Source organism: Condylura cristata, unplaced genomic scaffold (genome assembly GCF_000260355.1).
Source record: "Condylura cristata isolate star-nosed mole 26May11 unplaced genomic scaffold, ConCri1.0 scaffold00009, whole genome shotgun sequence".
Classification (NCBI taxonomy): domain Eukaryota; kingdom Metazoa; phylum Chordata; class Mammalia; order Eulipotyphla; family Talpidae; genus Condylura; species Condylura cristata.
In genome coordinates this window covers 32,806,835-32,826,258 of record NW_004567110.1, presented here as the reverse complement: position 1 = coordinate 32,826,258, position 19,424 = coordinate 32,806,835, and the positions used below count along the sequence as shown (strand labels likewise).

Below are 19,424 nucleotides of genomic sequence, written 5' to 3'. Positions count from 1 at the left end.
AGCAGTCCATGCTCCTCTCTCGCTCCAATGACTCGGCTAAGATCCGGTGCCGCCTTGAAGGCGGGGCTGGTGCACAGCGGCGGCCAATGGGGCTGCGGGTGAGGGTTGAGGGGTGGAAGGTGCTTGCTTGCCGGTGGTGCAGGTTTCTCCTAGCGCGTGTGCTTTGAGCTACCTGGTCGTCATGGAGGCTGTCTTGACTGAGGAGCTTGATGACGAAGAGCAGCTCATAAGACGGCATCGTAAAGAGAAGAAGGAGTTGCAAGGTGAGGGCTGAGTGGGAACTGCCAGGAGCCCGAACCCAAGCTAGGGCGCGTGGCGGGACGCTCCCGGGCAATCTTGAAAGAGCTACTGATGTGTATCCTCCTACTTCCCCCAAGGAAGCCAGTGTCTTCCTTCCCGCCTTTTCTGCCTTGAGGACCCCTTAGACCCCCTAGAGTTTCGGAGGCTTTGGGATTGCCGCGTGCCCCCTACGCCGCGCCGCCGCGGGAGTGCGGCACCCGAGTGCACTGCCCGGCCACTGTCTAGGACCCCGCCTCTCCGCCCTCCTCCCCGCCCCTTTTTCCTTTTCTGTGCCAGTTTCTGAAGCTTGGCCTTAATGGAACGTTTTGAGATACCGAGTCTCTTGTCTTGAGGTCGCAGAGGGATGCTTGAAAAATTTAATGTAAAACTTGTTGCAGTCAGTTATTTTCTTTTTCATCCTCCTGCCACATCAGACAAATTCACGCTTATGTAAATGAATATATATTTTGGTGCGGGTGGGGCTCTCAGCTTCATCTGAACCCTTCTGTGTAACCATTTCCTGTTGTTACTGATTCGCTTACTCCTTGGGTTTTGACTTTTTGATTTTGGTGGCTTTTCAGCCAAAATTCAGGGTATGAAAAATGCTGTTCCCAAGAATGATAAAAAGAGGAGGAAGCAACTCACTGAAGATGTTGCAAAGTTGGAAGCTGAAATGGAACAGAAACATAGAGAAGAACTAGAGCAATTTAAATTAGCATCTAAGGAGAATAAGGTATGAAGAAATGTTGCTTTGCCTATAGCATTTGTAAGCAGTTGTCCTCTTCTGTTAAACTGTTTACTAAATGAATTATCTACATGGAGGAAAATGAAGTTACTCTGTCTGTTCATACATCACCTTTCATTAACTTTTTTTGTGATTAGGTTTATTTGATAGTGTGTCTTTGTAAGATAGTTGAGCAAAGATCTATGTACTTAACTACTAACTTGCCCAAAGATGAAACAGGAAATGTGTTTCAAATCACATTTGGTGTTTCGTCCACCAAATCAAAGTTGGAGTACCAGACTGGTAGACCCATAATTGCCATTACAATAGGATTGGAACCTGGAAAATTTACTTAAACTCCCTGAACATAAATTTTCCACGTATAATATCATGCAGATACTTCTGCTATTTAAAAAATGCACAATATTTTATAAAATCAAATGGTATGTGTAATTTGCATGTTGTAAAAGTTTTTTATAAAGATGTTGGAATGAATGAAAATTTACTGATTTTCTTGGGTAAAATGAAGTATATTGTCATCATTTTAACTAATACTTATTTTGTCATTGTAGTTAATATGTAGAGTATGCCAAGCACTTTGACTGTTACAATTTATTATCTTGTATTATTCTCATAGTAACATACTATGAAGTATTAGGTATGCAATAAGTGTAGTTAATTCTATTTTTTCAGGTGAGAAACAAATTCAGATTAAGAACTGTTTATTGAATTAGTTAACAACATTAAATGTCAGAGCCTGAAATCGAATTCAGTTCTCTTTCTCCATCATGTGAATATTGAATTATTTTATAACTTTGTATAATATGGTAGCTTATCACCTACGTTTTTAATTTAAAGGATTATAGACTTCATAGCCTCACTCAGATTTTGATAGTTAGAATGCTCTTACATTAATGCAAAATTTTATCTACCAAAATAAAATTTAATTTAATTTTATTCTTTTTGTTTTGTTCTTTATTGGTTTGCTGGTGACAAGGAAAATAGCTTGTCTGTACTGATTTTTCAGTGGTAGTTTTATTAAATAGTGTCTCTTTTTTTTTAAGATTTATTTTATTTATTTATGTATAAAAGAACTGGGGTGTAGGCCAAGAAGTGTGGAGAGGGGATGAGAGGATTCACAGAGACACACTAGGGAGCAGTACTAGTGTTCTGCTGAGAGAGTGGCAGTGGGCCAGAGGAGAGGTGTTTCACCATGTGGGTTGGCTCCCTGGGGAGCAGGGCATCAAACTCATGCCATAGTGAGTGTTGACAGCTTGATAGCATTGAGACTTTAACTCCTGCACCACCAGGGAGGCCCTGGTATCTTTTAAAAAAATTTTTTGCCCAGCCATAAACATTCAGGCTTTACATGCTCTTAATATATTTTATTTGCAGGTAATAAGGCCTTGATTCTCCAGGTGTTTAATTTTATATCAAAATCATGGTATTCCTGATTGTCTATTTTCTCTATTAGCAAGATTGTTGTGTTTGCTTTCTTAGGCTTTTCATTTTTGAGATATTTATCCAGGTTTCCAAGGATAAAAATGTTTGATACTTAAGCTACATTTTATCTACCTGTTAATATGCAAACATTCTATTTCTACATTGTCTATAATCTTTTTTTCATTAACTTGTTTTTTCTGAAAGCTACCTGAATTTTTATGTCATTGCTTTCTCTTTTGTTTTTCAAATACTTTCTGTATTTTATCTATAAACAGCTTGTAAATTTTAGCAGATTCTTTGAAAATTTGTAAAACTCCTGATTTTCAAAGTTGGTAAACACTGAAGTTTTAATCTGATTTTGGTATTTTGATCACTTGGGTCATAGCTTTGGATGTTGCTTACTCTTGTTTTTAACAGTTTCAATATATTTGTGTGTAAATAAATACATATTTGTTTATAAAACATATTTATATATTTTAATACAATGTATCACACTAAAAGCTAGTTTAACTTATTGTTGCAAAATAATACAATACTAGCTAACACTTACTGTTATAGGCCTGTTTTTTCTGGATTTTCTTCAGCAAATATTTAATAGCCATTTGATTAGTAATGTTGTTTGTACTATCTTACCAGCAATTACGTTGAATTTTCTACCTGTAATTATTTTGTAGATGGGAATGGATTGAAAAACTCTGCTTGTTAGTAGAGGCAAGAAGCAATACTCCTCAGGTTGTGACTAGTTAAGAGGGAAAGGTCTCTGTTGCCATATTTGAGGTTATGAAATTAATAATGCACCTGAATCAGGACCTTAGAGTACCTCTAATAAAAGTGTTGTCATCACTGGAAGGCAAGGCTTGAGTGTTGTGTGCATTGACATTTACAAGGAAGTATGTAGGTGAATGGAATAAGTGTTCTAAGAAGGAAGGCAAGCATCCAGGCTTTCCTTGAGGAGCTATAAAGAAACTTCTTGGTATCCAGTCCAATGTTTCCTTAAAAATGGAAGAGGAGATAAATCATGTCATCTAATACAGTACCCGATGCTTTTCTCAAATTTGAATATTGTGGGATTACACATTTGTGATTTTTATGAATAATGTAATGATCTATTACTTTGAATAATAATTTGGAAATGTGTTTCATTAACTTGTTAATACTTTTTTGTTTCTTCCAGATAGATTGTGTTGGTGTTGACTTTTCAAATTTGGTTCTTGAGACTCATGTGCCTCGGATATCTAAAGCACAGAAGAGACGGGTATGTTTTTGTTGTAGTTTTTAAGATTTATGTATTTATTCATACAAGTACTGGCGTACAGGCCAGAGGTGTGGGGGAAAGGGCTGTTGAAACGATTCACCAGAGACAATGGGGAGCAGAAAAGGTGGATTTACTGAAACACTCTGTTGTGTGGAGCAGCAGGCAGGACATGCGGGTCTGCCACGCCATGCGGGTCAGCTCTCTGGCCGAGGATAGAACTTCTGCTGCCGTGGCTGTGATTAACCTCACAGTGCTGAGCTTTAACAGATTGAGCCACCAGGGAGGACCCAGGAGACAGGTATGAAAGTCATGTTAACAAATATTTAGCTACTGCTGTGCTTAGGAGTTATATAGGAAGGGAAGAGAAAAAAAAAAAAAGGACATTAAATAATGTTTACTTTCCATGTGCCAGGTACTGTGCTGAGTTAATAGATTATGTGAAATCTTAGTCCTGATGATAATCTTGTAAAATAGAATTTCTTATCCCCATTTTATAGAGAGGAAATAGAGCTAATGCAATGCAAACTAACTTGTAAAATTTTGTAATTCTTATAGGTGGGTGGGGATAGGAAGGGTGTGTGCAAAGAATTTATTTTTTTACAAAATTTATTATGTGTTATTCTAGATTTGATAATTCAGAAACCTCCAAGTGTACATCCAGGAGATGCTAATGAATAAATAACTTCGGTTAAAAACTGTGGTATTGGGGGATTACAACTGAGATGGAAAAAGGCACAAAATGATGTAAAAATAAACTACTATATTAAAATACAAACAAAAACTTGTGGTATTAAGTGGAAAACAAGGATTTAAATCTATCAATTAAACAGAATATATTGTGTACATAATAAGGAAATTAGGAGGCTTCCCTCATGGTACTAGGGATTAAATTTCAGCACTATGAAGCTATCTGCAGCCACTGCTGGAGGGAGCTAATCCAGATGGCACAGCAGACCTCTCCTGTCCCACCTGTTGCTCCCCTTAGCAGGATTCCTGTCCTGTTCTGTTCTGTTCTCCACTCTGTCTTTGGCGAATCCCCACTGGGGTACAGGCCAGAGCACTCACCAGAGACAGAGTGGGGAGCAGAATAGGCAGAGTGACGAAGTACACTGCTGAAGGGAGCAGCAGGCGGGTCAGAAGAGGTCTGTGGCGCCATGTGGATCACCTCCCTGGCCAGGAATTGAACTTGTGCAGCAGTGGCTGCAATAGCTTTATAGTGCTGTACTGCAACCCATTGTGCCACCAGGGAGGGCCCAAGTAAATAAATCTTTAAAAAAAGAAGTTTAAATCCAATCTCTAATCTCAAAGATTGTTTTACTAACACTTGATGCTTTCAGGATTTACATGTTTATTTTAGGCTAGCTTTGTCTCTTACAGTTTAGTAGTACATAATTTAAATGAATGGGAGAATTTATTCCCACTTAATTTTGTGACTTTAGGTGACATTCTTTACCTTTTTCATTTGTATAATTCATGGAATTATTGTGAATGTCAAATAATATATTATATGCAAAGCCCTCAATGCAAGGCCTGAGATCTAGTGGGTCAACAATGATAGTGTTATTTATTGTTCTAAGAACTGCATAATATGGCTCTTAAAAATGTTTACCCAGGAGCAGTGGTGTTTTTTTGTTTTATTTGATGGCAAATGAAAGAGAAAATAGTCAATCATTTTTCTTACCTGTATAAATTTTCATTCGGTAAATATTATGATGATGAATTTAGATTTCATGGCATCTTTGAAGTTATCTAGTTTAACTATCTGCTTATATGCATGTTTTTGTGATAGGCTTGTAATTGTCATCTAGCTTCTGGAGATCAAAAACAAAGGATAGGATTTTTGTTTGGCAATAGCATAACGAAATACTTACTTAATTGCTTCCATTTAGATACACTGAGAATATCTGGAAAACATAAGTACTTAACTCCTTCCTATGTTTATTAATTACTCATTTCTACCTACACCCTTTGGCAACAAGACAAAAGTAAAACTCTTTACCTTTCTCAAACATTTTATGACATTTTCCTGAAATACTGCTTACTTGAAATGAGTACCTTTTCCAGCTGTACCCTCAAACCATTTAGTGTCTTGTATGTGTTAGCACTTGGCAGAGAAGAAGTAGTATCTAGAGTTTTTTTGTTACAGTAATAAAGATTCTGGAACAGAGATCACTAAAAGTACATAATGCTAAAGAAGATATAGCTGAAGAGAGGTGGGCAATTGAGTATTAAACTATTTCAAACTTATATTTTGCCAAAGATATACTTATGAAATAGCTAGTTACAGTGTTTACCTTTGGGGAAAATGGTAGTCTCTGGTAGAAAAACACAATAAAATTTTATGAAGTTTTTATTATGGGAATATTATTGACTGTTGTAGAGCAAATCTTTTTTCTCTAATCTAGAAAAAACATAGGAGTATTTTATTTAAATTAAAAACAAGTGGAAACTTTTCAGTGTGGTGGAAACTTTTAGATATCTACTTTAATTCAAAATAAAATTTAGCAGAACTGGATTCCAAAAACTATGTCTGAATATTAGATCTCTGGTTTTATTTAAAATTCCTCTTCAGAGTTGTTTTGACTATATCAATATGACTATAGTTTATTGACATTATGTTTATGAGTTATATGCTGTCCTAGAGCACATTCACTAAGTTTTATCATTTGACATCATGTCATGTCTAGTATGATGGTTATAAGCTATTGGAAAACTATACATTCCCCAAGACAATACATTATTGGGAAAAGAAGTTAGTGTATTTCCTTAGTGCCCTGAAAAGGAACCACATTTCCTTCAGAATATTAAAGCAAGGCGTGTGGGGGGAAAGAAAAAAAGAAATGGTTGCATTAATATTTTAGAGGCATAAATAGTTTTTCCGACAATATAAAGTTCTACTTTCCAGTAAGACATCATTTATGTGACATCATAGTATGTGACATCATTAACTCCAGCTCTCATCCATCCCAACTTCTATTCTGATTCAGGTGCCTGGATAGAAGGAAGTCAGTGTTGGTTTGGCCCTGTTCTGCTTCTAACCCACTGTATGGCCTTTGGAAGTCTTTCTGCATGCTGTTTCCTCAGAAGGGGAAGTGAGGGGCTTTGGATTAGATAATATTAAGGTGCTTATTCTCCCTCTCCCCTTTGAAACTGGACTTTTAGTCTTTCATAAAGAAAGAGTGCCATCTTGTGTTTTAGGGTTTTATTATGCAGCAATCCACAGTTGTAGGTATGCCGTAAAATAAACGTGTTCATATTACTTCTTGTGTAACTTGAAGAAAACACTTAAATAGGCTTGTGAAGTTAGAAATCGTTTTAGGTTCATCATCCTTGACACATAAAGGCATGTGGCATTAATTTATATAGAAAATTGCCTTTCCCTTCACGGGCTCTCTGTCAAGGAGGAGTTAGAGTGGGCATGAAAATCTTTTATCTTTCATTTTCTTGTGTCACTGAAGCAAGTTGCAAAATATGATACATGATTTCATTTTTTTTTTAATTTAATTTTTTTACTGAGGTAAGATTGGGTGATTACATTTTTGTTACAATACTTATTTGCTATGCATGTTTCTTAGTACATCTGTATTTATTAAATGCACAGGGAAATGCCTAGGAAAACATAGAAAAAACAAACCAGATTGCTAGGGGACTGGCATTGACTAGCAGTGACTCTTAAGGGGAACTTCAGTCTATTTGTAATAGTGTTTTTTTTTAAATAAAGACTTTTTATCTGTTACTTTAATTAAATGTATGAGTTCATACACACCTTTTAAAAAGGCCTCCAGATCCTTTTAAAGGTTTTAGCACTTTGATGCCTCTTTGGTAGCATCTTTGGATAAGTGAAAAAACTTGAATTAGCCTGGAATTAAATTTGTTAATGTTGTGCTTGAAGGCCCAAGGAATCTTAATCTTAAGGAAGTGCTATGAAATTAGTAGGTAAACTTTTTAGGAAGTTGGTGTATAGTTTTTAAAAAATCTTCAATGAATAATTTTTTTTTTTGTCTCAATATAGAGCTAGGTGCTCAGTATAGAGAGGTAAGGTGGGTGCCCTTTAAAAGGGTTCACAGTTTAGAAAACTCTACAAGTGATACAATCACTATTATAATATTTGTGATAGAAGACAACAAAAGGACAAAAAGTTTTGAGGATCTTGTATTCTTAATAAATGTACATTATTCCTACTATTTATGAATTTATTTTTATACATTCTCCTCTTAGGAAAAGAAAGCTGCATTAGAAAAGGAACGGGAAGAAAGGATAGCTGAAGCTGAAATTGAGAACTTATCTGGAGCTAGACATGTGGAAAGTGAAAAGCTTTCTCGAATACTGGCAGCGAGACAGTTGGAAATTAAACAGATCCAATCTGATGGCCACTGTATGTACAGAGCCATTGAAGACCAGCTACAAGGACAGGAAAGCCCTCTGACTGTCGCTGCCTTGAGGAGCCAGGCTGCTGAATACATGCAGAGTCATGTGCAAGACTTTCTGCCATTTTTAACAAACCCTAATACAGGAGATATGTACACTCCAGGTAATTTCTTTTCTATACTATGATTTGTTGTTGCTGTGATAGCTCTGTTGTTAAATCAAGTGCTTCCTGTGACTGCGGATAATTAAAACTCATATAGTCCTTATGGGGATAGAAAGTGTGAAATATTGAATAGATGCAGAATTATTTTCTGTGATTTTATAGGTTTATCACTCTGTATAAGAGAAAAGTAAGAATAGGACTTGTCATCATCGTTAAAAAGTGCATTCTTCAGTTGGTATTTCATGAAGTTAAATTTAGAGGAACCTCGGCTTTGAGCACCCTCTGAAAGTATAGGGCCTGGATCTAAGCAGAGAAAGTTTAGGAATACTAGTTCTGTTTTTTCTCCCATACGATGGGAGAATTCATTTTATTCTCACAGTCTGTGTAGGCAAAGTTTGACTTTGCTTTGAAAAGCAAAACCTAAATGAATTATTAACCCACCTATTTCTCTGTAATATCTTTGATAATTAAGATAAAGTATTTATGGGGAGATATAATGGAGAGAACAAGTGAAAATCTGAAAGTTCAGGGGTAAGGGATATAAGAGATGAAAGTTAGTAGCAGATATGGTAATATATTGTTATGTGGAAAGAAGCTTCATTTCACTTGTAGTTCTACCTTGATTCTCTTCTTACATTTCTTATGACATCTTATATTGAATATGCTGGCCATTTGGGGGTTCATTGCTTGGAAGAAAGAGAAAAGTAGATGTTATTTGGTTAAGGTCCTTGGACTTGAGGCTGAGGGAGATAAGTAGAAATGGATTGCTTTACTCTTGGATAGAAAGGGTGGAAAGTTGGAGTCCATTTTAGTTGGATCTGGGAAATGGATTACATTTTGGAAAGTACAGGTACAGGAGGAAATTCTTAACTCTAGGCAGTTTCATCAGGAATTATGGGAGATATAAAAGGGCTCTTGCGGCATGAGTTATGAAAAATACTAAGTGCTATTTTCTGATCTGTTCTCTGCAGAGGAGTTTGGAAAGTATTGTGAAGATATTGTAAACACAGCTGCATGGGGAGGTCAGCTTGAGGTAAGTTTGTAATTATAGTGGTTGTGGATTGGTAAATTATATTTCAATCCCATCTGTAGTTGGCACATCTTTTTCAGAGGATCTTAATTTCTCTTTGAAGATTATTTTTCTTTATATATTTCCTACTTCTCTACTGACAAAACATTGCAATAGGGAGTTAACATGCCTAGGCCTTTGATTTAAGTACACACTTTAGGGAAGTGAAGCACTATTTCATTTTGAATAATGCAGTGTTTGATCTGTGGCGTGGTGAGGCTGTTGTCCCAGCTATATAACTTTGCAATTGCGATTCTGTTCCTGGCAGTATACTTGATTTTCTGTACTTATGAGTGAAGGTTTTACTCAAGTACTGTGCTGATGAAAATCATGGTTGGAACAGTTAACTCATCATGCCAAGAATAGAAAATAAAAGTATGTGCAATTGCAGGTCAAATCCCATCACAAGACATATGTAATTCTTGTCTTAAATTCTTTAGTACTGACCATCTGCCTTAAGAGCAGTATTGAATGCATTAGAATTTACATGTAGGAAAATAGTATGTTCATTCACTTGTAGGGAGTTAACCACTATTTCTGTTTAACTTTTAATTATTATCTTATTGTTAACTTTGTTTCTCTAAAACATGATGAAGCACTTAAGTGGTCTGAGAGAAGATAAAGCTAGCTTGTGGTATTGGAAAGTGAGAGGATCAGAGAGCAAATCCAGGTCTAGGTTCTAACTTTCCCTTCTACTTCTTGATATTTTGACATCAGGAGAGTTTCTTAATGATTGAATAAAGATAATAAAACACCTGTGTATAATTGGTAGGTCATTTGTGAACATTAAGCTGGTAAGGTAAAATGCTAGAGGCATGAATCTGGTATTATAGCTACTTATTGTATTATAATGGTAGTCATTTTGTGTAGTCTGTGGCTTTTGAGTATTTCACTTTAAGACCCATGTTTGAACATAGAGCATGATAGTTTCTTTGGTCTTTTTCTCAGCACTTATATTTTGTACCCCTTCTGAGCCACCAGAGGGAACTCTGTCCATTCCTTTTGTGTGCCTCTCCTGAGTCTCTGAAACTCAGGAAGATTTCAGTGTACCTTTGTAACCACATTAGGAGTTCCTAAAGATGGTTGAATTTTCTTATAAGAATTGCAGATTAATATGAATATTAGAGACCTAAGCTACTCTTAAAGTGGGGGAAAAAAAAACTTAAAACATTTTGAAAAATATTTACTATCAGTTCTTCTCAAAATTCATTTGAAATAGGAGTTGCTGTGTTCACAGTATTTTAAGTTTAAATAATTAAAGGGAAAATCTTTATATTAGATTTTGAAATCTTAGGAGGGAGGTTGAGATTCCCAGACTTATTCAGATCCTCCATGCTATGCTAGCTTTTAGAATGTATTAATTTAGGTGTAAGAAAACTGTTCTACCAAGGAACATTATGTGAGATAGTATGGGACTAAATTTGCCCACGTGTAGGATAGAACCTTGTTCCTGTTTCTAATGTAACTTCTTATGTTTGTTTGAAACTGGCATGTTCTAATTATGGAGCAAATACTGGATCAGAGTAGAGTGATTGAAGATTATTAATGACTAATTTGTTTATGAACTGTAGCATCAGTCTTCCTCAGTTTATTGCATGTCCCTTAATTTGCTTGTGTTTGAACTTTATGACTTTTTGATCTTTTTCTCCTTAAGTTCTAGTCTTTAAAATGAGTATAACAGTAGTACCTTCTCCTTAAATTATTATAAGCATTGAACAAGTTAATGTGATCTGCATGAAGTACTTAAAAGCACTTGGTCATAAGAAGTCCAAAGAGTATTGTAGCCAGCGTTCACTTTTAACTACTATTCACCCAACTTTATGATTTTATATTATAAGGTGTATAATTTAAGCATTAGTCAGATGGGAATTTCTTGAACGCATAGTGCAATTCATATATATACATCATTCTGCTTGTGCTCGAGAATTATGGGGCAGTGATTCTCAACACTAGATGTACTTTGAATCATCTGACAAACTTTGAAAATAAGGGCTCTTCTGCCCTGTTAGCTCCCATCTTTGCCTTTCTGCTACCAAAGAATAATTGATGTTGTCTATCCCTTGAGCTATTTAAAAAAACTTTATTGTTTTGAAAGTTGAAAACGTTATTTATTTTGGAAATTTCCAAGCATATCCAGAAGTAGACAGACTGGTGTCCCCAGTCTACTCATTCCTTTACTTCATTGTTGGTGACATTGATATTTCTAAAAAGCTGACCTGCAGCCAGAACTTGAAACATTTGCATTCAATTTAATGAATATTATACTTGTTTATGCAGCAAATACGTAATAAGTGCCCATTATGTGCCAACTTCTCTGTTTACAGTAAGGAATAGAATTTATCCCTGATCTGACTGGTTGTATAGCTCAGTAGTTTATGATATAATGGGATTTGCATTTTTATTTTCCTTACAATACATTTTCTTTCCTATAGCTGAGAGCTCTGTCTCACATTTTACAAACACCTATAGAGATAATACAAGCAGAGTCTCCTCCTATAGTAGTTGGTGAAGAATATCCCAAAAAACCATTAATTCTTGTGTAAGTACCTAATTTCTACTGTTGTGTTTTTTATATTTAAGACAAGATTATTAAGAGATTTTTAGGTTGCATATGGTGTTTGATCAAAACAACTTATCTTTAACTGACTTTTATGAAAAGGAAATTACATTAAAACCAATTAGAACACATTGTCAAAATATGTACTTTGGATAATTGTTTAAACTTCTAATAATTTATTCTAGTGTATGAATTAAAAATGAAGTTATTTTTAAAGGCTGCGAAGTTTGAGAATTAGTTTGCATACTGTTCTAACTTGATATTAGTAAGCCAAAAGTTTCAACAAGTATAAAAGCTAAAATAAATTATTATTGCTTAATAGCTTATTTCTTAGATAATTTTTTTTATATTGTACAAATATTATGCATAATTGAGAAATCTCTGAAACAGAATTTACCATTAAGGTAGGGTGTTAATGGCTTAGGTTTAGGTAAAAGTCTAGCCTATAGAATATTAAACATTTCAGTCTTTTCCCCCCTCCACTGGTTTTGTTTTCCTGACTTAGCCTCAGCAGCCAGGAATCTTGAGCTAGATCTTACTGACTGCCGGTAATGCTTTTCAAATGCTGTTGAATTTCTAAGTAATATGTCAGTATAGTCTGTGGGATCCCACCCTGGTGCTGGGTATTATATACCTAGGTATATAAACAAACATTTATATCCAATGAATTAATTTCTTCAAAACTACCCTTTCTTCTTTTTTCATTTCAGATATATGAGACATGCATATGGCCTAGGAGAACATTACAATTCTGTCACACAGTTGGTGAACACAGCTACAGAAAACTGCAGCTAGTTTATGAACTGTTGTCCAATTATGTTTTAGTACAGTGTGCCGATCTGAGTATTCATACCAAGTGTTAGATTGTTCTAGCATCACTGAAAAACACAACTACCTTAAATCAGTTTTATGAAAGCTTACTAATAGTTTTTTTTTAAAAAAATGAGTCAGATAAACCTTAACCGTATCCTGTTATTTTAAAAATACTTTTAAGTTCACTGTGGAGAACATCACACATAGACCAGAATGGTATATACCCTATTCACTGATGTTTTTGTTAATATGGCATCGTGAACATTCTGTTCTGTTTTAAAATAGATTTTGAGTGTTTTTCTCCCCATTACAAAAAGCTTTCAATAATGATTTCAATATAATTTTTCGTGAAGAAATGAAATGACTCAGTCACTGTTACTATACAGTGTGGTGATGGTAATGGCAATGGCCGATTTAACTAATGCTTACTAATGAACTTGATTATAGTTATCTTGGTATTGAGGTTATGGGGATTAGTGCTCTGAAATTTACTAATAGAACTCCATTGAAGTTTGCTTTAATAATTAAGAATTTTAAAATATTTACTCAAGTTGTTAAGTTTTAAGAAATGAGACAGATGCAAAGATAAATAGGCATTCTCTATCAGATTTAAAAATATAAGGAATTAAAACTTAATGTAATTTTAAAAACCCAACAGATTATAGTTTTACCAATTCATTTGTTATTCCTTGCTGTTTCTTAAACTTCTGACTAGAATTAATAACATCATTTCAGACTAAAACTATAAATGTTTATGTTCTTTGTATTTTCTCTGTCGCTCCTCAGCTGTTTTGCTTTTCTTGCAGCTTTTTCCACTAAGTGTCCGTTTGTGGCCTGTCTTCTTTAACTGTTATAAGTTGAAGGAATAGTAACGTAAAATGGTTCAAGGCCAAATTTATTTCATATTCTCCCTCTTTTTCAGTTTGTCTTAGATGTCTCACATTTTGCTTCATTCTTTAATATTAAAATACCTTTGTTACTTGTTGCTGTTATCCTCATTAATGTCATCTTTCCTTTAACTTAGATATTTGAGAATTTTTATGTTACATAAAATATGAATAAAGTTAAAAACCACTGTTTGGGAACCAAGACTGTATAGTAACATCAGTTTACAAAGCTTTTCAAACTGATTTATTCTGCTCGTATTTCAGGTTACTCCTAACCATGCTTGTGCATACAGTCATGTTTTGTAAGGAAGTATTATGAAAATGTGATTTGAACTCTTTTGCCCAATGAGAAACCACTAGTAACAATTAATATCAAGTTTGTAATACTTAAGTTTTTGCTTCAGGGATGCATCTATGTTTTGTAACTAATTATTAGGTTTGTAATATTAAAAATGATGTCAGCCATCAAGTGACAGTGTGGAAAGCAGATAGGAACTCTGGTCACCTACAGGAAACAAGTAAGGTGTAAAGGTTTTCCAATTCAAAAATGTAAATTCTGCCTGCCCAACAATATATTCTGAAGCCTGTCTGTTTTGTAATTCTTGATTTGAATTTTTTGGGAATCCTGAAATTTATTTAAGAATGAGGTTATAAAAAACTTAACACTTTGGTTTTACTTTGAGGTAATGTAACTTTTAAGTTAAAAGATAAACATTAAGTAAAAAAACAGGATAATCATGAAAATTTCATCTATTAGAGTATTCTAAAATAACTTATTGGTAGCTGTTTCTTCCAAACAAGATGAGTGAAATTTTCTTGATTATAAATTTATTATTATTTTTTATTTTTAAATGGACAATATGATTTTGAAGATTTATAATCAATCTGCTTTCATAAAATTTCAGCTAAAAATAATTTTGACTGTAACCTAATATTGGAATCTTTACAAGATGATGGTGATTTTAAAGTAGGATATACTAACTTAGTTTGCTTTATGATGATGGTTTAATGGAGGTTTCATAACCTTTCTTTTGTCTTAACTCAGAAAAATATATGTCAGAGTTCTGGAATATGTTTTAGCCAAGAATTTTATTCACTTAAATATGTTTACAACTTGTAGAAAGCAAAAAAGAATGTGTGACTATAGTGAGCAATATAGTTTTGCTTACATTACTTGATGTTTGCCAAAAGGAAAATAAAGATGAATTAATTAAATCAATACTTGTTTGTTCAAATTGTTATTCTTTTAACAATTTTAGAATTATGAAATGGAGGGAAAAAATTCATTTTAGTTTAGAATTTTCCCAAGCCCTTATTTTTTTCTTCCCATAGAATTGAAATAATACAGATTCTTGCATCTTGGAGATTTCAGATAAAAAGCAGAGATAGCATTATGCTCCAGATAGAATAGAGGGAGGTAATAAAGTAATGGCCATGTAAATGTTGGTTTTTAGAAAGAAGTAAGATTGAAAAAAATAAATTTGTATGTATTTATGTAATTTTTAAAAAAGATTTATTTGTGTATACAAAATTGGGGTACAAGCCAGAGGTGCAGGGGCGGTGAGAGGATTCACCAGACACAGTGGGGAGCAGAACAGGCAGATCAACGAAGTACACTGCTGAGGGGAGCAGCGGGCGGGTCAGGAGAGGTCTGCCGCACCATGTGGATCACCTCCCTGGCAGGCAGGGATCGAATTCATGCTGAAGTGGCTTTAGCTTCTTAGTGCTGTGCTTTAACCCGCTGCACCACCAGGGAGGGCCCATGCATGTTTTTAAGTGGAATCTGAGAGGTTCATCCAGTGTAGTGGTAATCAAATGCAGGTCTGTCTTTTTTTTAGATTTATTTATGCATGCAAGAATTGGGGTACAGGTCAGAGGCACCGGCATGGGGTGTAGAATAGACTGAAATACACTGCCGAGACAGGACAGGTCTTCTCTGCCATGTGGGTCGTCATCTCCCTGGTTAGCCAGGGATTGAACTCCTGCAATGGCTGCAGATAGCTTCCTAGTACTGCACTCTAACCTCTTGCGCCACGAGGGTGGTCCCAAATGCAGGTCTTGTAAACTGATACCATTGGCAAAATAAGAAAATATGGTGTAAGATAATGAGTTTTTCATAAAGCAAGTTTTCATTTTAAAAAAGTGTAGGTTATATCCTTTAACTACAGGGTTTTATGAAATTATGGTGATGAGAGCCAGTTTTTGAAAAGGACTTGGCAAGATTAAGAGTTGACAATAGACCTCATAAACTTCTTCCTGTTTATACTCTGTGAGCCACTAGCATTTCTAAACATATTACCAATATAAGAATTCTTGGAACATTTCTGACAGTTCTCACCTTAACTCTGTATTTGGACCCTCCAGTGAGCAGCACCCAGATACCTAAGTAAAAAATTGAAATGGTAGGTAAAGAGGAGGATGGTGGGACAAGGTTGGCGACAAGAAAACAAGTCGTTGGCATGGTAGACATTTGAGCAACTGTATCTGTCCCAAGAGTAATGTTTGCACCTTGAGATTTGTTAACAAAAAGTAGAGATCTTGATATTAATATATATGTGTATTATTCAAAATAAAACATAATTGCCTTTTGAGCATGTACTATGTGCCAGGCAGTGTGCTAAGGCCTTACATAAGTGGGCTTATTTATTTCTTACAGAAGACAGAAGTTGGTGTTTTCATCCATGTTTTATACAAAATTGAAATTGAGAATGAAGAATTTGGTAAGCCACACAGCTAATAAGTGGTGAGGCTGCTATGAAAGGCAAGTATTTGAGAATCAAATCCCTAAATCAAACCTTCCATTTTCTTATTTAAAAAAAAAAAAAAAGAAACCCAATGTTCTTTATTCTCTTTTACTAAAGGAGGCGTTCATATAGTATATGAAGCATCTATACATGCTTGAAAATGTTAATCCCCAGTCTCAGACACTGTTTTAATCACAAAATAAGCTTGCCAAAATAAGTCAAAAAGTGCATTGGTTTCTTTATTTATGAAACATGTATAACTTGCATTTATGAACTGTTTTTCATGCATTTTTGCAGCTCTCAAAATCCTATAATTAGTCATGGGGCCTCCAGTATAGTAGGAATTAGCCATGTTCTTTTGAATGATGAAGTGTTAATAAACAGAACAAACCCTTTCAATAAAATTAATGGTTATTTTTACCTTTGGGTTCTTGAGATTATAGGGTGCTATATATTTTAGCATTCGTACAGCACTTGATATTTCCAAGTAGTTCATAATCATTAGTTAGATATTTCCCACACAGTCTCGGTGGACTGGATTGGTATTCTTTCTTGTTGTTTTACTGATGAAAAGAGAGATATAGCCAGTTTGACTGACTTGCTTAAGTTTACATAAGTCAATAGCTCTGCTTGGATTAACATTTAACTTTAAACTCCTCGTTCTTAAGCTGAGCTCACAGACTGATGCTTTAAAAAATACCAAACTAGTGAATTTTTTCAAATTTCCTGCCAAATGGATGGGGTTCTGGTTGCTGAGAAAGCACTGGATGCTGACATTCCATGGACTAACCCATATAGAAGACAGATTCCCTCGCTTCCTATAGCAGACAGATTACTTCGCTTCCCATATAATATAGCAGACAGATTACCCTGCTTCCAGCTGGGTGTTCAGAGAGTGGCATGTTGAAACTCAAAATGTTGAAATATCAAACCGTCTGCATTTTTGTATTTCTCCTCTTGATGTCTTTGTAAACTTGGGTCTATGCCAGAGCATATTCTGCCAATACTCACCTCTCATTTCTCCACAAGTTAAAATGGCTTCATTCCATTAATGCATCAGTCAGTCCAGATTCTAGTCATAGTCTTGCCCATGTGGTACCTTATCACTATCTATCTCTATAGTCTCTTATTCACTTAGATTAATCCAGAAGCTTCATAATTGCTGTCCCTGCCTTCAATTTTACTCCCTTCAATTCCCCCTTTCTTCATGTTGCTAAACTGCTAGGAATGCAAATAGGACATTGCCTTCCCAACCTGGACATTTCAGTGGCTCCCCATTCTGTGGGATGAAGCCCGCTCTACTTACCGTGACATTTCAGGGAAGTCCTTGACTGGTTCTGTCTATCTTTTGATATCACCTCCCATTATTCCTTCCTGTAGATTTATACACCAGAGTTATTTATACTCCTCATGGCCCTGTGTATTTCATGTCTCTGAAAACCTTTTCTTTTTTCCATGCTGCTTTTATTTAAATACTTTCCCCCCGTCATATTTATTCCATCAACTGGTTAATTATTTTTGCTCATTGTGACTAGACTCAGCAGTCAACAGTAAGAAATAGTTGCACCAACATCAAGTTATTTGCCACTTTGTGTACTTACAATAACATTTAAGTATTGAAATGTTGACTTTTTTAAAAAAAAGATTTATTTATTTATGCATATAGAACTGGGGTATAGGCCAGAGGTGCAGGAGCAGTGAGAAGATTCACCAGAGACAGAGTGAAGAGCAGAATAGACAAATCCATGAAGTACACTGTTGAGGGGAGCAGGAAGCAAGACAGGAGAGGTCAGTTGTGACATGTGGTCACCTCCCGGGCGGGGGATCGAATTTGTGCTGAAGTGGCTGTGGCTAGCTTGCAGTGCTGCACTCTAACTGCTGCGCCACCAGGAAGGTCTGAAATGTTGACATTTTATGCTATAATGGCATCTCAGTGTTATGGCAACTTAATACATATTTGATGAATTAATGACATTCATATTTATCACTTCCCTCTAGATCCCCAGCTTCTCGAGGACAGTGACTATAGCTCATTTATATTTGTATGCTGGGCATCTTGGACAGTGCCTGACAAATGTTACTCAGTGTTTTTGACTTCTGTGATATTCTCCCTTCTTATTTACTGTATTTGCACAAGCATTAATTTGTGTTACTGATGGACTGTATATGTGATGTTCTTGCAGACAACAACTAAGCTTAGAATTTCAGTTCAGTTTAATGAACATTTACTGAATACCAGCTCCATGTCAAGCAATCTGTACAGATAGCAGTTCAAATGTGTAGCAAGGGGGAACTATAAAAAGAACAGTAATATAAAATATTAAATGCTAAAATGGAATCTGTATGAGGTCCTGAATAGGTCTGAGAGTAAATCTCCCTGGAGAGAATGTCATGGTTCAAGGAAAATGATAGAGGAAATACTTAGCAGATTCTTCAAAGGATTAGGAACTTTTAGATCGATAAACAGGTGGAAAAAATATAAGGATGAATTAAACAAAAGAGAAAGAGTTAATATACTTGATGCTATTGAGGAGTAGCAAGTGGTTTCTGAAAGGCTGAACATAGGGTTTGTGACAAAAAATAAAAATCACATGTGGGTTGGCTGGGACTCAATTGGTGAGGTTTTGAGTCCCAACCTAGTAGCTTACAAGCAAGGAGAGGTCATTAAATGGTTTCATGTTAGAGTTACAGATTTATTATAGGAAGATGAGAGATGGCAGTTGCAATGTATATAAATGCAGTATGGCACAGTGTATAAGGGGAAGAGGTAAAGGTACTGAAGCTTTTTTAACATTTTATTTGTAAGTCAGTCTTAACTCTGATCAAACAACTGACCACTTCAGACTGCCTGTTGCCATCTGGCTTCTAGGTGGGATGTTCTCAGGATGTCTTGTCAGGCAGAGTTCCGTGGTGGGCCTGAGATCCTCTCTGCAGCTTGGCTTTGGGCTGATCCTTTGAAAGCTGGCTAAGGTGGTAGTGGAGCTGAGCCAAAGTTATCTGTGTCCACAACTTACTTCCCACGCTCAGTGGGAGATGATGCTGTGTCTGCCTGTCCTAGGCTTATGCTTACACTTTGCCTGGTTCAGTCTGTTAGAAGTAAGTTGTGAAAAGCAGTTCACAAA

At 35.5% G+C, this 19,424-nt stretch overlaps 1 protein-coding gene across 1 annotated transcript; it reads left to right on the top strand.

The window, feature by feature from the left end:
* The first annotated feature begins 116 nt into the window (after positions 1 to 116).
* On the top strand, positions 117 to 14,771 carry OTUD6B (OTU domain containing 6B). The gene is made up of 7 exons (XM_004679738.2): positions 117 to 263; positions 861 to 1,012; positions 3,621 to 3,701; positions 7,920 to 8,232; positions 9,204 to 9,265; positions 11,734 to 11,840; positions 12,569 to 14,771. Exons 1-7 carry the CDS (start codon positions 182 to 184, stop codon positions 12,651 to 12,653), a joined length of 882 nt encoding a protein of 293 aa, XP_004679795.2. The 5' UTR covers positions 117 to 181; the 3' UTR covers positions 12,654 to 14,771.
* Positions 14,772 to 19,424: the final 4,653 nt, after the last annotated feature.